General features: G+C 42.8%; 2 protein-coding genes across 2 annotated transcripts in view; one reads left to right on the top strand and one right to left on the bottom strand.

Moving 5' to 3' along the window:
- LOC115115415 (up-regulator of cell proliferation-like) overlaps positions 1-18600 on the bottom strand; it is a 492735-nt gene that overhangs the window by 438556 nt on the left and 35579 nt on the right. The gene's annotated exons all lie outside the window — the stretch shown is intronic.
- On the top strand, positions 787-15709 carry LOC135561768 (centrosomal protein of 135 kDa-like). The gene is made up of 8 exons (XM_065003582.1): positions 787-889; positions 5631-5706; positions 5824-5925; positions 6011-7375; positions 7491-7633; positions 11345-11449; positions 12868-12962; positions 15185-15709. The coding sequence occupies exons 2-8, from the start codon at positions 5646-5648 to the stop codon at positions 15312-15314; spliced, it is 2001 nt and encodes a 666-aa protein (XP_064859654.1). The 5' UTR covers positions 787-889; positions 5631-5645; the 3' UTR covers positions 15315-15709.

Raw genomic sequence — 18600 nt, 5'->3', positions numbered from 1 at the left:
GCACTCAGCAGGCAGGTGGCTCTACAACAGGCTAGCTACCCAGTTAACAATAAGCACTCAGCAGGCAGGTGGCTCTACAACAGGCTAGCTACCCAGTTAGCAACAAGCACTCAGCAGGCAGGTGGCTCTACAACAGGCTAGCTACCCAGTTAACAACAAGCACTCAGCAGGCAGGTGGCTCTACAACAGGCTAGCTACCCAGTTAGCAACAAGCACTCAGCAGGCAGGTGGCTCTACAACAGGCTAGCTACCTAGTTAGCAACAAGCACTCAGCAGGCAGGTGGCTCTCCAACAGGCTAGCTACCTAGTTAGCAACAAGCACTCAGCAGGCAGGTGGCTCTCCAACAGGCTAGCTACCTAGTTAGCAACAAGCACTCAGCAGGCAGGTGGATCTCCAAAATGATTTTGGCAGTGAGACAGCAGAAAGTTCAGTTTGAACACTGAACATTTTTATAAAATGGCAGTTGACAGGGCTTTAAGTAAAGTATAGACACATTTTGACATTCAGCCTTCCAAGTTTTCTAAGCTTTAGAATTCTGGAGTAACTGAACATACAACCATTACTTTTAACCTAAATTATACCCTTGACCCCTATAGCTCATGTGCTTGAGAGAGAGGGGAAATGAAACACTTATATGCAGCATTCTGTAACTTGAACTTTCAGTTTGACTTACTTCCTGTCAACCACGTTGCCTTTTATCTGAACCTAACATCCAGTGGTATATTAGTTCATAATTGTTTTACCAAATTTAAAGGATATGCTGACGTTGACACAAAAGGTGTGGTCTCTCAGACTATAAACAACGTGGACACGTTATTCCAATCTTACTTTGATGCTCATCCATTTAACATATTTGTATGCATCCGTTTTCAACTCTCAAAGACTGTGGTAAGATTGTATTTCTCTATTTCACCAGATATGATCATTTTATGAGGTGTGTTTATTGTCTGATTCTTATGTAATACAGTGCCTTGCGAAAGTATTCGGCACCCTTGCACTTTGCGACCTTTTGCCACATTTCAGGCTTCAAACATAAAGATATAAAACTGTATTTTTTTGTGAAGAATCAACAACAAGTGGGACACAATCATGAAGTGGAACGACATTTATTGGATATTTCAAACTTTTTTAACAAATCAAAAACTGAAAAATTGGGTGTGCAAAATTATTCAGCCCCCTTAAGTTAATACTTTGTAGCGCCACCTTTTGCTGCGATTACAGCTGTAAGTCGCTTGGGGTATGTCTCTATCAGTTTTGCACATCGAGAGACTGACATTTTTTCCCATTCCTCCTTGCAAAACAGCTCAAGCTCAGTGAGGTTGGATGGAGAGCATTTGTGAACAGCAGTTTTCAGTTCTTTCCACAGATTCTCGATTGGATTCAGGTCTGGACTTTGACTTGGCCATTCTAACACCTGGATATGTTTATTTTTGAACCATTCCATTGTAGATTTTGCTTTATGTTTTGGATCATTGTCTTGTTGGAAGACAAATCTCCGTCCCAGTCTCAGGTCTTTTGCAGACTCCATCAGGTTTTCTTCCAGAATGGTCCTGTATTTGGCTCCATCCATCTTCCCATCAATTTTAACCATCTTCCCTGTCCCTGCTGAAGAAAAGCAGGCCCAAACCATGATGCTGCCACCACCATGTTTGACAGTGGTATTCTGCCCTTGAGTTGCGTTCCCATGCAAAACTAGACAGATAGCTAACAACTAAGTCTTCAATAAAACTCCCAAGGCGTGACTTTTCTTGAATGAATATATTGAAAACGTTTATGTTGTGAAACTGCAAAATACAGAAAAGAATATACTTTAGTGTTCAATTCACACCGACATACTGTAGCTGTACATTAAACATTTGAAGTTGCATAAATACAAAGCAGCCTCTGTCTGCGCTAAGGTACCATGCATCTGGCATGATGCCAAACCATATAGCTAATTGTTAACCATATGGTAATTGCTCCTTTCATTACTCTAATAATGTATAACCATCTATGTAGAATAACAAAGCATATTACACTAGAAACAGTAACAAAACTACAGTATTGTATATTTTACAATTCGTTTGCATGACGCATGAGCAAAGTAATACAGCTAACGACATACATTAAAGGCATTGCAATTTGTGAGTAAATGCAACCAACATTGATATGTAAGAAACTCTATCAATAACAAGATTATCATCATTAGCTAAATGCTTGAATCGAACTTAAACAAATATTTTTCCAAGGCTGAAGCGTGACAAGAAATAACTACATTGAAAGACCTGCACCGTAGCGTTGTTTGTAGCTGCTTCTATGCGTGCAAAACAAATTTTGAACTTCCCGTTTGCATTGTCTTTCTAAGTACCAGAAAGCGCCACTAGGGGGCAAATAACACCATTGAACACAATGAAAATCCAATTTAACCATTGTAATAAAATAATCTGTTACCTTCTAACAGGATGGCAGCACAGTGGGGATGGTGTGTTCAGGGTGTTGCTTTTACGCCAAACATAACGCTTTGCATTGTTGCCAAAAAGTTCAATTTTGGTTTCATCTGACCAGAGCACCTTCTTCCACATGTTTGGTGTGTCTCCCAGGTGGCTTGTGGCAAACTTTAAACGACACTTTTCATGGATATCTTTAAGAAATGGCTTTCTTGCCACTCTTCCATAAAGGCCAGATTTGTGCAATATACGACTGATTGTTGTCCTATGGACAGAGTCTCCCACCTCAGCTGTAGATCTCTGCAGTTCATCCAGAGTGATCATGGGCCTCTTGGCTGCATCTCTGATCAGTCTTGTCCTTGTATGAGCTGAAAGTTTAGAGGGACGGCCAGGTCTTGGTAGATTTGCAGTGGTCTGATACTCCTTCCATTTCAATATTATCGCTTGCACAGTGCTCCTTGGGATGTTTAAAGCTTGGGAAATCTTTTTGTATCCAAATCCGTCTTTAAACTTCTTTACAACAGTATCTCGGACCTGCCTGGTGTGTTCCTTGTTCTTCATGATGCTCTCTGCGCTTTTAACGGACCTCTGAGACTATCACAGTGCAGGTGCATTTATACGGAGACTTGATTACACACAGGTGGATTGTATTTATCATCATTAGTCATTTCGGTCAACATTGGATCATTCAGAGATCCTCACTGAACTTCTGGAGAGAGTTTGCTGCACTGAAAGTAAAGGGGCTGAATAATTTTGCACGCCCAATTTTTCAGTTTTTGATTTGTTAAAAAAGTTTGAAATATCCAATAAATGTCGTTCCACTTCATGATTGTGTCCCACTTGTTGTTGATTCTTCACAAAAAAATACAGTTTTATATCTTTATGTTTGAAGCCTGAAATGTGGCAAAAGGTCGCAAAGTTCAAGGGGGCCGAATACTTTCGCAAGGCACTGTATGTTAGTGTCTCTGGGAGACTAAGCAGGTGAACAGTAAACAGGACAAAGTAGATATCTACAATACATTCGGAAAGTATTCAGACCCCTTGACCTTTTCCACATAAAATTACGTTACAGCCTTATTCTGAAATGCATTAAATTGTTTTTTTTCCTCTCATCAATCTACACAACAAAAAAAACATAATGAAAAAAAAAACAGAAATATTACATTGACATAAGTATTCAGACCTTTTACTCAGTACTTTGTTGAATCTCCTATGGCAGCGATTACAGCCTTGAGTCTTCTTGGGAATGTCGCTACGAGCTTGGCACACCTGCTCTGGTTGGGCAACTAAAGGACATTCAGAGACTTGTCCCGAAGCCACTCCTAAGTTCTCTTGGCTGTGTGCTTAGGGTCATTGTCCTGTTGGAAGGTGAACCTTCGCCCAAGTCTGAGGTCCTCAGCGCTCTGTACTTTGCTCCGTTCATCTTTCCCTCGTTCCTGACTGATCTCCCAGTCCCTGCTGCTGAAAAATATCCCCATAGTATGATGCTGCCACCACCATGCTTCACCGTAGGGATAGTGCCAGGTTTCCTTCAAACTTGACACTTGGCATTCAGGCCAAAGTGTTCAATCTTGCTTTCTTTAGACCAGAGCATCTTGTTTCTCATGATCTGAGAGTCCTTAAGGTGCCTCTTGGCAACCTCCAAGCGAGCTGTTATGTGCCTTTTTCTACCATATGTCTGGCCACTCCACCATAAAGGCCTAATTGGTGTAGTGCTGCAGAGTTGGTTGTCCTTCTGGAAGGTTCTCCCATCTCCACAGAGGAACTCTGGAATTCTGTCAGAGTGACCATTGGGTTCTTGGTCACCTCCCTGACCAAGGGCCTTCTCCCCCGATTGCTCAGTTTGGCCGGGCGGCCATCTTTAGGAAGAGTCTTGGTGGATCCAAACTATTTCAATTTAAGAATGATGGAGGCCACTGTGTTCTCGGGGACCTTCCTTTTTTGGTACCCTTCCCCAGATATGTACCTCGACACAATCCTGTCTCGGAGCTTTACGGACAATTCCTTTGACATCGTGGCTTGGTTTTCACTCTGACATGCAATGTCAACTGTGGGACCTTGTATAGACAGACCTTATAATGGTCTGAATACTTATGCATATAATGTATTTCTGTTTTTTAATACATTTGCAAAAAAATCCCAAAACATGTTTATACTTGTCATTATGGGGTATTTTTTGTAGTTCGATGAGGATTTAAAGAAAATACAAATCATTATACAATAAGGCTGTAACGTAACAAAATGTGGAAAAAGTCCAAATCAAATCAAATCAAATCAAATTTATTTATATAGCCCTTCGTACATCAGCTGATATCTCAAAGTGCTGTACAGAAACCCAGCCTAAAACCCCAAACAGCAAGCAATGCAGGTGTAGAAGCACGGTGGCTAGGAAAAACTCCCTAGAAAGGCCAAAACCTAGGAAGAAACCTAGAGAGGAACCAGGCTATGTGGGGTGGCCAGTCCTCTTCTGGCTGTGCCGGGTGGAGATTATAACAGAACATGGCCAAGATGTTCAAATGTTCATAAATGACCAGCATGGTCCAATAATAATAAGGCAGAACAGTTGAAACTGGAGCAGCAGCACGGCCAGGTGGACTGGGGACAGCAAGGAGTCATCATGTCAGGTAGTCCTGAGGCATGGTCCTAGGGCTCAGGTCCTCCGAGAGAGAGAAAGAAAGAGAGAAAGAGAGAATTAGAGAGGGCACACTTAAGTTCACACAGGACACCGAATAGGACAGGAGAAGTACTCCAGATATAACAAACTGACCCTAGCCCCCCGACACATAAACTACTGCAGCGTAAATACTGGAGGCTGAGACAGGAGGGGTCAGGAGACACTGTGGCCCCATCCGAGGACACCCCGGGACAGGGCCAAACAGGAAGGATATAACCCCACCCACTTTGCCAAAGCACAGCCCCCACACAACTAGAGGGATATCTGAGGGGTCTGAGTACTTTCCAAATGCACTGTACTGAAGTGTGCTTGTTTGAGCTCTACTACCGTGTATGTGTCGCTAGTTGGGTAGAGATTGGGACTATCCTATTGTTTCCTTTATACTGGGTAAGCTAAGTCAGGTGACCTCAAGTATTTTGCCTTGACGACACATAAGGCACAGTTACAAACCTATACCAGAGCTGAAGTAACAGAGGAAAATATAGCATTTGACTTCTAGAAATGTAAGAGACAATCTATACAAACACAGGTGGAGAATCCAACAATGCAGACCATGGATATTGATGACGACACGTCTCCCAACAAGCCCAGTGTTACATTTTCAGGTATCAATTCAAGTACAAACACACAGCTTTTGTTCCTTACAATCCTGGATGATATAAGTATTTTAACATTGCCAGAGAGAGTTCAAAGATCTTACATGATCATTCCTTGTGATTCAGCTAATTTTCTGTGGTGGAAAAGACCCTCTGGAGTTGCTGCAGTGTGTCTGGGGCTGCTGTGTGTTCTCCTACTGGCTGGGATCATAGGCCTGTTTGTCTACTGTAAGTTTATAATGCTGTTTTGTAAACGTTAATGGTGTGATAGTTAAACATAATTGAATATTTGATCAACTTTTCCCTTTTACAGATGGAGTCATTGATCATCACTACTCAACAGAGAGAGACCAACAGACCAGTTACAGCCTTCTGACTAAAGAAGGAGATCTGCAACCAACCAGTTATAATAACTTGACAAAAGAGAGAGACGAGCTACAGAGCAGTTACAACACCTTAACTCAAGAGAGAGAAGAGCTACAGACCAGTTACAACACCCTGACTAAAGAGAGAGACCAGCTACAGACCAGTTACAACACCTTAACTCAAGAGAGAGACGAGCTACAGACCAGTTACAACACCCTGACTAAAGAGAGAGACCAGCTACAGACCAGTTACAACACCTTAACTCAAGAGAGAGACGAGCTACAGACCAGTTACAACACCTTAACTCAAGAGAGAGAAGAGCTACAGACCAGTTACAACACCCTGACTAAAGAGAGAGACCAGCTACAGACCAGTTACAACACCTTAACTCAAGAGAGAGACGAGCTACAGACCAGTTACAACACCCTGACTAAAGAGAGAGACCAGCTACAGACCAGTTACAACACCTTAACTCAAGAGAGAGACGAGCTACAGACCAGTTACAACACCTTAACACAAGAGAGAGACGAGCTACAGACCAGTTACAACACCCTGACTAAAGAGAGAGACCAGGTACAGAACAGTTACAACACCCTGACTAAAGAGAGAGACGAGCTACAGACCAGTTACAACACCCTGACTGAAGAGAGAGACGAGCTACAGACCAGTTACAACACCTTAACTCAAGAGAGAGACGAGCTACAGACCAGTTACAACACCCTGACTAAAGAGAGAGACCAGCTACAGAACAGTCTCACCACAAGGACCGCTGAGAGAGACCAGTTGCAGAATAGTCTAAATACCAGAACCACTGAGAGAGACCAGCTACAGACCAGTTACAACACCCTGACTAAAAAGAGAGACCAGTTACAGAATAGTCTCACAACAAAAACTAAGGAGAAAGACCAGTTGCAGAATACTCTCACCACAATAACTCGGGAGAGAGACCAGCTACAGAATAGTCTCACCACGAGGACCAAAGACAGGGACCAGCAGCAAAATAGTCTTAAAGTTATGACTGCTGATAGGGATCAATTAAAGAATAGTCTTAACTCACGGACCAAAGAGAGAGACCAGTTGCAGAATAATCTAAACACTAGGACCACAGAGAGAGACCAGCTACAGAATAGTCTCACAACCAAAACTAAGCAGAAAGACCAGTTGCAGAATACTCTCACCACAATAACTCGGGAGAGAGACCAGTTGCAGAATAATCTAAATACCAGGACCACAGAGAGAGACCAGCTACAGAATAGTCTAAATACCACAACCACTGAGAGAGACCAGTTTAAAACCAGGCTTAGGTTCTATGGTGAGTGCGGCCTTTAATTTTCTAAATTTAGAAGTATCATTTTATTTCATACTTAGAAGATATTGAATATATTTGTAGACTTGAAATGCCTGCTGTTCTGTTGTGTTTATCTCAGAGAAACCCTGTCTGGATGGATGGTGGAAGTTTGGCACCAGCTGTTATTATGTCTCCTCCACGGTGAACACAGCTGGGGCCGGTCAGAAGGAGTGCAGAACAATGGGAGGAGAGTTGGTTGTTATAAACAGCAGAGAAGAACAGGTAATAGATAATACATTAGTAATACTATAATACTACTGTTTCATTATTATTACTATCTCTAATTTGTTTTCAACATGTTTAATTCTGTGTGGTTAGAGGGTTAATTCTGTATGGTTAGAGGGTTAATTCTGTGTGGTTAGAGGGTTAATTCTGTGTGGTTACAGGGTTAATTCTGTGTGGTTACAGGGTTAATTCTGTGTGGTTACAGTGGTGAAACCGAAACAATTCAAAATGGTTAGTGGCTATGGTTAGGGGTTAAGGCTAGTGGTTATGGTAAGTGGTTAAGGTTAGAGCTATGGGTTGGGAAAGATTAAAACGAAAATGATTACCACACTCTGTTTCCATCAAGTACTCTCCCAGCTTGCGAGATCATTGTGAACTGCCTTATTGCAGTTGTCAGAGCAGAGTGCTTGGTCTGTGTGGTCTGAACACGTTTCCCCTCGAGCATCATGAGTTTGCACCAGTGTTCTGCAACAGTTTTGTATTTTTTTGTGAGGAAGGAATATATGGAAGTACTCAGGACCTTTTCAAACATCCTAAATCACCTTGTATTTCTAGTGACCAGAACAACTACATTATTTTTTAATTTTTTTAATTTCACCTTTATTTAACCAGGTAGGCAAGTTGAGAACAAGTTCTCATTTACAATTGCGACCTGGCCAAGATAAAGCAAAGCAGTTCGACACATACAACGACACAGAGTTACACATGGAGTAAAACAAACATACAGTCAATAATACAGTAAAAAAACAAGTCTATATACAATGTGAGCAAATTAGGTGAGAAGGGAGGTAAAGGCAAAAAAGGCCATGGTGGCAAAGTAAATACAATATAGCAAGTAAAACACTGGAATGGTAGTTTTGCAATGGAAGAATGTGCAAAGTAGAAATAAAAATAATGGGGTGCAAAGGAGCAAAATAAATAAATAAATTAAATACAGTTGGGAAAGAGGTAGTTGTTTGGGCTAAATTATAGGTGGGCTATGTACAGGTGCAGTAATCTGTAAGATGCTCTGACAGTTGGTGCTTAAAGCTAGTGAGGGAGATAAGTGTTTCCAATTTAAGAGATTTTTGTAGTTCGTTCCAGTCATTGGCAGCAGAGAACTGGAAGGAGAGGCGGCCAAAGAAAGAATTGGTTTTGGGGGTGACTAGAGAGATATACCTGCTGGAGCGTGTGCTACAGGTGGGAGATGCTATGGTGACCAGCGAGCTGAGATAAGGGGGGACTTTACCTAGCAGGGTCTTGTAGATGACATGGAGCCAGTGGGTTTGGCGACGAGTATGAAGCGAGGACCAGCCAACGAGAGCGTACAGGTCGCAATGGTGGGTAGTATATGGGGCTTTGGTGACAAAACGGATTGCACTGTGATAGACTGCATCCAATTTGTTGAGTAGGGTATTGGAGGCTATTTTGTAAATGACATCGCCAAAGTCGAGGATTGGTAGGATGGTCAATTTTACAAGGGTATGTTTGGCAGCATGAGTGAAGGATGCTTTGTTGCGAAATAGGAAGCCAATTCTAGATTTAACTTTGGATTGGAGATGTTTGATATGGGTCTGGAAGGAGAGTTTACAGTCTAACCAGACACCTAAGTATTTGTAGTTGTCCACGTATTCTAAGTCAGAGCCGTCCAGAGTAGTGATGTTGGACAGGCGGGTAGGTGCAGGTAGCGATCGGTTGAAGAGCATGCATTTAGTTTTACTTGTATTTAAGAGCAATTGGAGGCCACGGAAGGAGAGTTGTATGGCATTGAAGCTTGCCTGGAGGGTTGTTAACACAGTGTCCAAAGAAGGGCCGGAAGTATACAGAATGGTGTCGTCTGCGTAGAGGTGGATCAGAGACTCACCAGCAGCAAGAGCGACCTCATTGATGTATACAGAGAAGAGAGTCGGTCCAAGAATTGAACCCTGTGGCACCCCCATAGAGACTGCCAGAGGTCCGCACAGCAGACCCTCCGATTTGACACACTGAACTCTATCAGAGAAGTAGTTGGTGAACCAGGCGAGGCAATCATTTGAGAAACCAAGGCTGTGGAGTCTGCCGATGAGGATGTGGTGGTTGACAGAGTCGAAAGCCTTGGCCAGATCAATGAATACGGCTGCACAGTAATGTTTCTTATCGATGGCGGTTAAGATATCGTTTAGGACCTTGAGCGTGGCTGAGGGGCACCCATGACCAGCTCTGAAACCAGATTGCATACCAGAGAAGGTATGGTGAGATTCGAAATGGTCGGTAATCTGTTTGTTGACTTGGCTTTCGAAGACCTTAGATAGGCATGGTAGGATAGATATAGGTCTGTAGCAGTTTGGGTCAAGTGTGTCCCCCCCTTTGAAGAGGGGGATGACCGCAGCTGCTTTCCAATCTTTGGGAATCTCAGACGACACGAAAGAGAGGTTGAATAGGCTAGTAATAGGGGTGGCAACAATTTCGGCAGATCATTTTAGAAAGAAATGGTCCAGATTGTCTAGCCCGGCTGATTTGTAGGGGTCCAGATTTTTCAGCTCTTTCAGAACTTCAGCTGAATGGATTTGGGAGAAGGAGAAATGGGGAAGGCTTGGGCGAGTTGCTGTTGGGGGTGCAGTGCTGTTGACCGGGGTAGGAGTAGCTAGGTGGAAAGCATGGCCAGCCGTAGAAAAATGCTTATTGAAATTCTCAATTATGGTGGATTTATCAGTGGTAACAGTGTTTCCTATCTTCAGTGCAGTGGGCAGCTGGGAGGAGGTGTTCTTATTCTCCATGGACTTTACAGTGTCCCAGAACTTTTTAGAGTTAGTGTTGCAGGAAGCAAATTTCTGCTTGAAAAAGCTAGCCTTGGCTTTTCTAACTGCCTGTGTATAACGGTTTCTAGCTTCCCTGAACAGCTGCATATCACGGGGGCTGTTCGATGCTAATGCAGAACGCCATAGGATGTTTTTGTGTTGGTTAAGGGCAGTCAGGTCTGGGGAGAACCAAGGGCTATATCTGTTCCTGGTTCTAAATTTCTTGAATGGGGCATGTTTATTTAAGATTGTTAGGAAGGCATTTAAAGGTTTTACAGTGATGAGTGGAGGTCGTTTGACCGCTGACCCATTACGGATGCAGGCAATGAGGCAGTGATCGCTGAGATCTTGGTTGAAGACAGCAGAGGTGTATTTAGAGGGGAAGTTGGTTAGGATGATATCTATGAGGGTGCCCGTGTTTAAGGGGGGGTACCTGGTAGGTTCATTGATAATTTGTGTGAGATTGAGGGCATCAAGTTTAGATTGTAGGATGGCTGGGGTGTTAAGCATGTTCCAGTTTAGGTCGCCTAGCAGCACGAGCTCTGAAGATAGATGGGGGGCAATCAGTTCACATATGGTGTCCAGAGCACAGCTGGGGGCAGAGGGTGTTCTATAGCAGGCGGCAACGGTGAGAGACTTGTTTTTAGAGAGGTGGATTTTTAAAAGTAGAAGTTCAAATTGTTTGGGTACAGACCTGGTTAGTAGGACAGAACTCTGCAGGCTATCTTTGCAGTAGATTGCAACACCGCCGCCTTTGGCAGTTCTATCTTGTCTGAAAATGTTGTAGTTTGGAATTAAAATTTCTGAATTTTTGGTGGTCTTCCTAAGCCAGGATTCAGACACAGCTAGAACATCCGGGTTGGCAGAGTGTGCTAAAGCAGTGAAAAGAACAAACTTAGGGAGGAGGCTTCTAATGTTAACATGCATGAAACCAAGGCTATTACGGTTACAGAAGTCATCAAAAGAGAGCGCCTGGGGAATAGGAGTGGAGCTAGGCACTGCAGGGCCTGGATTCACCTCTACATCGCCAGAGGAACATAGGAGGAGAAGAATAAGGGTACGGCTAAAAGCAATAAGAATTGGTCGTCTAGAACGTCTGGAACAGAGAGTAAAAGGAGGTTTCTGGGGGCGATAAAATAGCATCAAGGTATAATGTACAAACAAAGGTATGGTAGGATGTGAATACAGTGGAGGTAAACCTAGGTATTGAGTGATGAAGAGAGAGATATTGTCTCTAGAAACATCATTGAAACCAGGAGATGTCATTGCATGTGTGGGTGGTGGAACTAATAAGTTGGCATCCTTAGTCGAGTGATCAAAAGAGTCCAGGGAGTGGAGAGGTTGGTTTGGGGGTCACGGCGATTTAGACAGCTAGCCAGGACATCGGTAGCAAGCTAGCATAGGATGGAGGTCTGTTGTTAGCCACCTCTTGAGTTCCGTCAGTAGATTAGTGGGGTTCCGTGTGGTAGAGGGGATTAGTCCAAATCACACAACAACAAAAATATAAAAACAATAGATATAGTTATAGAGGCCCAAGAAGAAACATAATAATAATAAAAATAAATAAATTGTCCGATTGTCTATTCTGAGAGCAGCCGGTAAGACAGCTAACGGTTAGCAGGCCGCAGATGGGCGTTCAGGTAACGTTGCGACGGAGGAGCCAGCCGGATCTCCTTCGGGTAGATAACGTCGGCAGTCCAGTTGTGAAGGCCCGGTGGGGCTCCGCGTAGGCAGTAAAACGGGTCCGGATAGGTGACTGCAGCCCAGGAGTGATTGACGGAGCTCAGGAGTGATTGACGGAGCTAGCTAGCTCCGGAGTAATTGATGTTTGCTCCGGAATCGATGAAAGCAGATAGACATACGGATAGCAGCCAGCTAGCTGTGAGATCCGGGAGTGAATGTCCAGAGAGCAGTTGAAATCCAGGGACATGGAGAGAAAAATTGGTCCGGTATGTTCCGTTCAGAGCCGCGCTGCGCCGTACAAAACTGGCGATAGATTTTCGAGCTAAAGGATAGCTGATGACCACAAACCGTGGTTAGCTGAATACTAACGAGTTGCCAGTAAAGAAGCTAACTAGCTTCTGATTAGCTTCTGGCTAGCTCCTGGCTAGCTTCTGGCTAGCTTCTTGGAGTTTCTGGCTAGCTTCTGGCTAGCTTCTTGGACGATTGCAGATTTGAGGTAAATAATACTTATTTATACATATAAATTGGTGAGGCGGGTTGCAGGAGAGTGTATTGAAGATGAGTTGATGGAAAATAAAAATAAAATGTATGTGAAAAAAGTTGTAAATATATATATATATACACGACACGACAAGACGAGGACAAAAGACGTCTGAACTGCTATGCCATCTCGGGCATTATACTACTACTACTATTAGACTACTACTACTATTATTTATAACATGTAAAAGTGTTTCTCTGCTGTAGAGATGAAATAATGGCCATTGTTTTTTATCCACAATTCTATTCTAGATATTTATCCATGGATTTAAGAAGAATGTCTGGATTGGTATATATAAAAAAGACAGAATCTGGCAGTGGGTTGACAGCACACCATTTAAACCTACGTGAGTGAACAGGTTCTGGAGGACTTTTACACTTTTCTGCTGTAATAAATGACTTTTTACAGTCTGATAATCTCGTCCTCAGCCAGCTCTCTCTCTCCCCTCTGTAGAATGGTAACAACTGAGCCTGGGGACTAGGTTAACTGTCTGATTCTCTATGTAGAATGGTAACAACTGAGCCTGGGGACTAGGTTAACTGTCTGATTCTCTATGTAGAATGGTAACAACTGAGCCTGGGGACTAGGTTAACTGTCTGATTCTCTATGTAGAATGGTAACAACTGAGCCTGGGGACTAGGTTAACTGTCTGATTCTCTATGTAGAATGGTAACAACTGAGCCTGGGGACTAGGTTAACTGTCTGATTCTCTATGTAGAATGGTAACAACTGAGCCTGGGGACTAGGTTAACTGTCTGATTCTCTATGTAGAATGGTAACAACTGAGCCTGGGGACTAGGTTAACTGTCTGATTCTCTGTAGAATGGTAACAACTGAGCCTGGGGACTAGGTTAACTGTCTGATCCTCTCTGTAGAATGGTAACAACTGAGCCTGGGGACTAGGTTAACTGTCTGATTCTCTATGTAGAATGGTAACAACTGAGCCTGGGGACTAGGTTAACTGTCTGATTCTCTATGTAGAATGGTAACAACTGAGCCTGGGGACTAGGTTAACTGTCTGATTCTCTATGTAGAATGGACTAGGTTAAGGTTAACTGTCTGATTCTCTATGTAGAATGGTAACAACTGAGCCTGGGGACTAGGTTAACTGTCTGATTCTCTATGTAGAATGGTAACAACTGAGCCTGGGGACTAGGTTAACTGTCTGATTCTCTATGTAGAATGGTAACAACAGCCTGGGGACTAGGTTAACTGTCTGATTCTCTATGTAGAATGGTAACAACTGAGCCTGGGGACTAGGTTAACTGTCTGATTCTCTATGTAGAATGGTAACAACTGAGCCTGGGGACTAGGTTAACTGTCTGATTCTCTATGTAGAATGGTAACAACTGAGCCTGGGGACTAGGTTAACTGTCTGATTCTCTATGTAGAATGGTACTGTAGAATGGTAAACAGCCTGGGGACTAGGTTAAATTCTCTGAGCTGAGCCTGGGGACTAGGTTAACTGTCTGATTCTCTATGTAGAATGGTAACAACTGAGCCTGGGGACTAGGTTAACTGTCTGATTCTCTATGTAGAATGGTAACAACTGAGCCTGGGGACTAGGTTAACTGTCTGATTCTCTATGTAGAATGGTAACAACTGAGCCTGGGGACTAGGTTAACTGTCTGATTCTCTATGTAGAATGGTAACAACTGAGCCTGGGGACTAGGTTAACTGTCTGATTCTCTATGTAGAATGGTAACAACTGAGCCTGGGGACTAGGTTAACTGTCTGATTCTCTATGTAGAATGGTAACAACTGAGCCTGGGGACTAGGTTAACTGTCTGATTCTCTATGTAGAATGGTAACAACTGAGCCTGGGGACTAGGTTAACTGTCTGATTCTCTATGTAGAATGGTAACAACTGAGCCTGGGGACTAGGTTAACTGTCTGATTCTATGTAGAATGGTAACAACTGAGCCTGGGGACTAGGTTAACTGTCTGATTCTCTCTGTAGAATGGTAACAACTGAGCCTGGGGACTAGGTTAACTGTCTGTGTAGAATGGTAACAACTGAGCCTGGGGACTAGGTTAACTGTCTGATTCTCTATGTAGAATGGTAACAACTGAGCCTGGGGACTAGGTTAACTGTCTGATTCTCTATGTAGAATGGTAACAACTGAGCCTGGGGACTAGGTTAACTGTCTGATTCTCTATGTAGAATGGTAACAACTGAGCCTGGGGACTAGGTTAACTGTCTGATTCTCTATGTAGAATGGTAACAACTGAGCCTGGGGACTAGGTTAACTGTCTGATTCTCTATGTAGAATGGTAACAACTGAGCCTGGGGACTAGGTTAACTGTCTGATTCTCTCTGTAGAATGGTAACAACTGAGCCTGGGGACTAGGTTAACTGTCTGATTCTCTATGTAGAATGGTAACAACTGAGCCTGGGGACTAGGTTAACTGTCTGATTCTCTATGTAGAATGGTAACAACTGAGCCTGGGGACTAGGTTAACTGTCTGATTCTCTATGTAGAATGGTAACAACTGAGCCTGGGGACTAGGTTAACTGTCTGATTCTCTATTGGATGATTTTTAACTCTGAATCTCTGTGGTTTATAGATATTGGATGGGAGGGGAACCTAATAACATGAATGACGAGGTGGCTTGTGTTGAGATCTCACAGACGGCATCAGACCCATTGAAGAGTTGGAAGGATGGACCCGTGTTCTCCAAAACACTGGGTGTGTGAAAAACCATTCACACCGTAGTCTAATTATAGTAGCTACTGTAACCCCATATCTTATGGAGTTGTTCTGGTTTTCACTGTTATTCTTAAGCTGTTTTTGTTTCTATGTGGAACTAACTACATTGAAAGATGTATTCCTGTCTTTAAAGAGACCAGAGCTATGTGGAGTCTACCGTTCATCAGGCCCAGGGGAGTGGAACTGGGGTCTCGTAGGCTCTAACTGTGGTTTACATTTGTACCTATATGGTGGACATATACAATTAACAAGATACTGTTTCATTGAAGTTTTTACAGCTATCAATCCATTTGAAATGCAGCAGTGTTCTATGTTTGCTTCCATTCTGTTCCATATGTTCCATGTGTTCATTCTACTGATTAAATACATCTATATACTGTGATCCAGGTATGTCATCTGCTTGTCAAGTATACTGTATTATTAAGTGTTATAATATACAAATAGTAACTCCAGTGTTTTCCTTCTAAATATAACTGGCATAGCACAGTAAAAAATACTTTAGCTAATAGATAGAAAATAGTCCTTAGCAATACCAGAGTGGACAGTAGATGGGTTGTGTCATCCATGGACATGTGACCAGAGCCTGTATTCACAGAGAGTCCCAGAGTAATAAGAGTGCTGATCTAGGATCAGTTTTGTCTTTGACCTCTCTCTGTTAATGTTCTTTTATTTGTTTATTTTTTTACTTAGCTTACCCAGTACAATGGAACCAATAGGATAGTCCCAAAAGTGCAAACTCTGCCCAACTAGCGACACAACACTCCTGTTGGATCAAATATTCACATTTAGAACATCTGTGCAGTATTCTGGGACATGAACTTTCAGTTGACTGTGAACTTTAGTTACACATAGTGTCTGTTTCCAACCACCCATACATTTTCTGAATAAGCCCACGTTAACCACCTTACCGTATATCTGAACCTATTGTCCAATGGTATATTAGTTCAGAATTGTTTGTCTAAATAAGATAATATTACATCCTGCGTAAGCTACTGACCCACACGGACACTTTACTCCAATATTACACCCAGCGTAGGCTACTGACCCACACGGACACTTTACTCCAATATTACACCCAGTGTAGGATACTGACCCACAAGGACACTTTACTCCAATATTACACCCAGTGTAGGATACTGACCCACACGGACACTTTACTCCAATATTACACCCAGTGTAGGCTACTGACCCACACGGACACTTTACTCCAATATTACAGCCAGTGTAGGCTACTGACCCACACGGACACTTTACTCCAATATTACACCCAGTGTAGGATACTGACCCACACGGACACTTTACTCCAATATTACAGCCAGTGTAGGCTACTGACCCACACGGACACTTTACTCCAATATTACACCCAGTGTAGGCTACTGACCCACACGGACACAATATTACACCCAGTGTAGGACACTTTACTCCAATACTACACCCTACTACGGACCCACACGGGACAATTACACCCAGTGTAGGCTACTGACCCACACGGACACTTTACTCCAATATTACACCCAGTGTAGGATACTGACCCACAAGGACACTTTACTCCAATATTACACCCAGTGTAGGCTACTGACCCACAAGGACACTTTACTCCAATATTACACCCAGTGTAGGCTACTGACCCACAAGGACACTTTACTCCAATATTACACCCAGTGTAGGCTACTGACCCACAAGGACACTTTACTCCAATATTACACCCAGTGTAGGCTACTGACCCACAAGGACACTTTACTCCAATATTATAATTTATGAGATCAGATATGATATGGCAATTTATGAGATCAGATATGGTACACTGCCAGGCCCAGACGGCATCCCTAGCTGCGTCCTTAGAGCATTCGCAGACCAACTGGCTGGTGTGTTTACGGACATATTCAATCAATCCTTATCCCAGTTTGCTGTTCCCACATGCTTCAAGAGGGCCACCATTGTTCCTGTTCTCAAGAAAGCTAAGGTAACTGAGCTAAACGACTACCGCCCTGTAGCACTCACTTCCATCATCATGAAGTGCTTTGAAAGACTAGTCAAGGATCATATCACCTCCACCCTACCTGACACCCTAGACCCACTCCAATTTGCTTACCGTCCCAATAGGAATACCTATGTATGCTGTTCATCAACTACAGCTCAGCATTTAACACCATAGCACCCTCCAAACTCGTCATTAAGCTTGAGACCCTGGGAAACTGGGTCCTGGACTTCCTGTCGGGCCGCCCCAGGTGGTGAGGGTAGGAAACAACATCTCCACCCCGCTGATCCTCAACATTGGGGACCCACAAGGGTGCATTCTCAGCCCTCTCCTGTACTACCTGTTCACCCATGACTGCGTGGCCATGCACGCCTCCAACTCAATCATCCAGTTTGTAGACAACACTAGTGGTAGGCTTGATTACCAACAACGACGAGACGGCCTACAGGGAGGAGGTGAGGGCCCTCGGAGTGTGGTGTCAGGAACATAACCTCACACTCAACGTCAACAAAACAAAGGAGATAATAATTGTAATTGTTTACCAAGATAACAATGAATGTTCCCGAATAGGCCTAGTTACAGTATTGATTTAAATGGGCTTGAAAATCTATGGTAAGACTTGAAAGTTGCTCTCCAGCAATGGTCAACAATTGTTAAAAGAATAATGTGCAAATATTGTACAATGCAGGTGTACAAAGCTCTTGGCAGTTTACCCAGAAATGCTCACAGCTGTAATCCCTGCCAAAGGTGATTCTAACATGTAATGAGTCAGGGGTGTGAATACGTATGTCAACTTGATAGTTCTGTACGTTCAATACATTTGCAAACATTTCTAAAAACATATTTTCACTTTGTCTTTATGGTGTATTGTGTGTAGTTTAGTGAGATTATTTTTTAAATTCATTTTGAATTCAGGCTGTAATTCAACACAATGTGGAATAAGGGCTATGAATCATATCTGAAGGCACTGTACATTCAACTGTGTTTGGTATTATAGCACTGCAATCACTGAGCTGTTTGAATATACAGATTATTGCTGCAAGAACTGATTCATATAAGCATAATGACACAACGATACAGAATGGGAGAGAAAAGTGGATTGATTCTTTGTTCAAAATCTCAGCATTCTTTTATTGTAGAAAAGTGCATGCAACCTATTTCAATTAATCTGTTAAACATTAAACAAACAAAGATGTACACGATTTATAATTGAATAGTTTTTAAAATAACAATTGTTTAAAGGACTATAAATGAACTCATAAAAATAAGTACAACTCTTTATTTCTAATTGTGGT

This window comes from Oncorhynchus nerka, linkage group LG18 (genome assembly GCF_034236695.1).
Source record: "Oncorhynchus nerka isolate Pitt River linkage group LG18, Oner_Uvic_2.0, whole genome shotgun sequence".
Classification (NCBI taxonomy): Eukaryota; Metazoa; Chordata; class Actinopteri; order Salmoniformes; family Salmonidae; genus Oncorhynchus; species Oncorhynchus nerka.
This window is presented reverse-complemented; position numbering and strand designations above follow the sequence as displayed.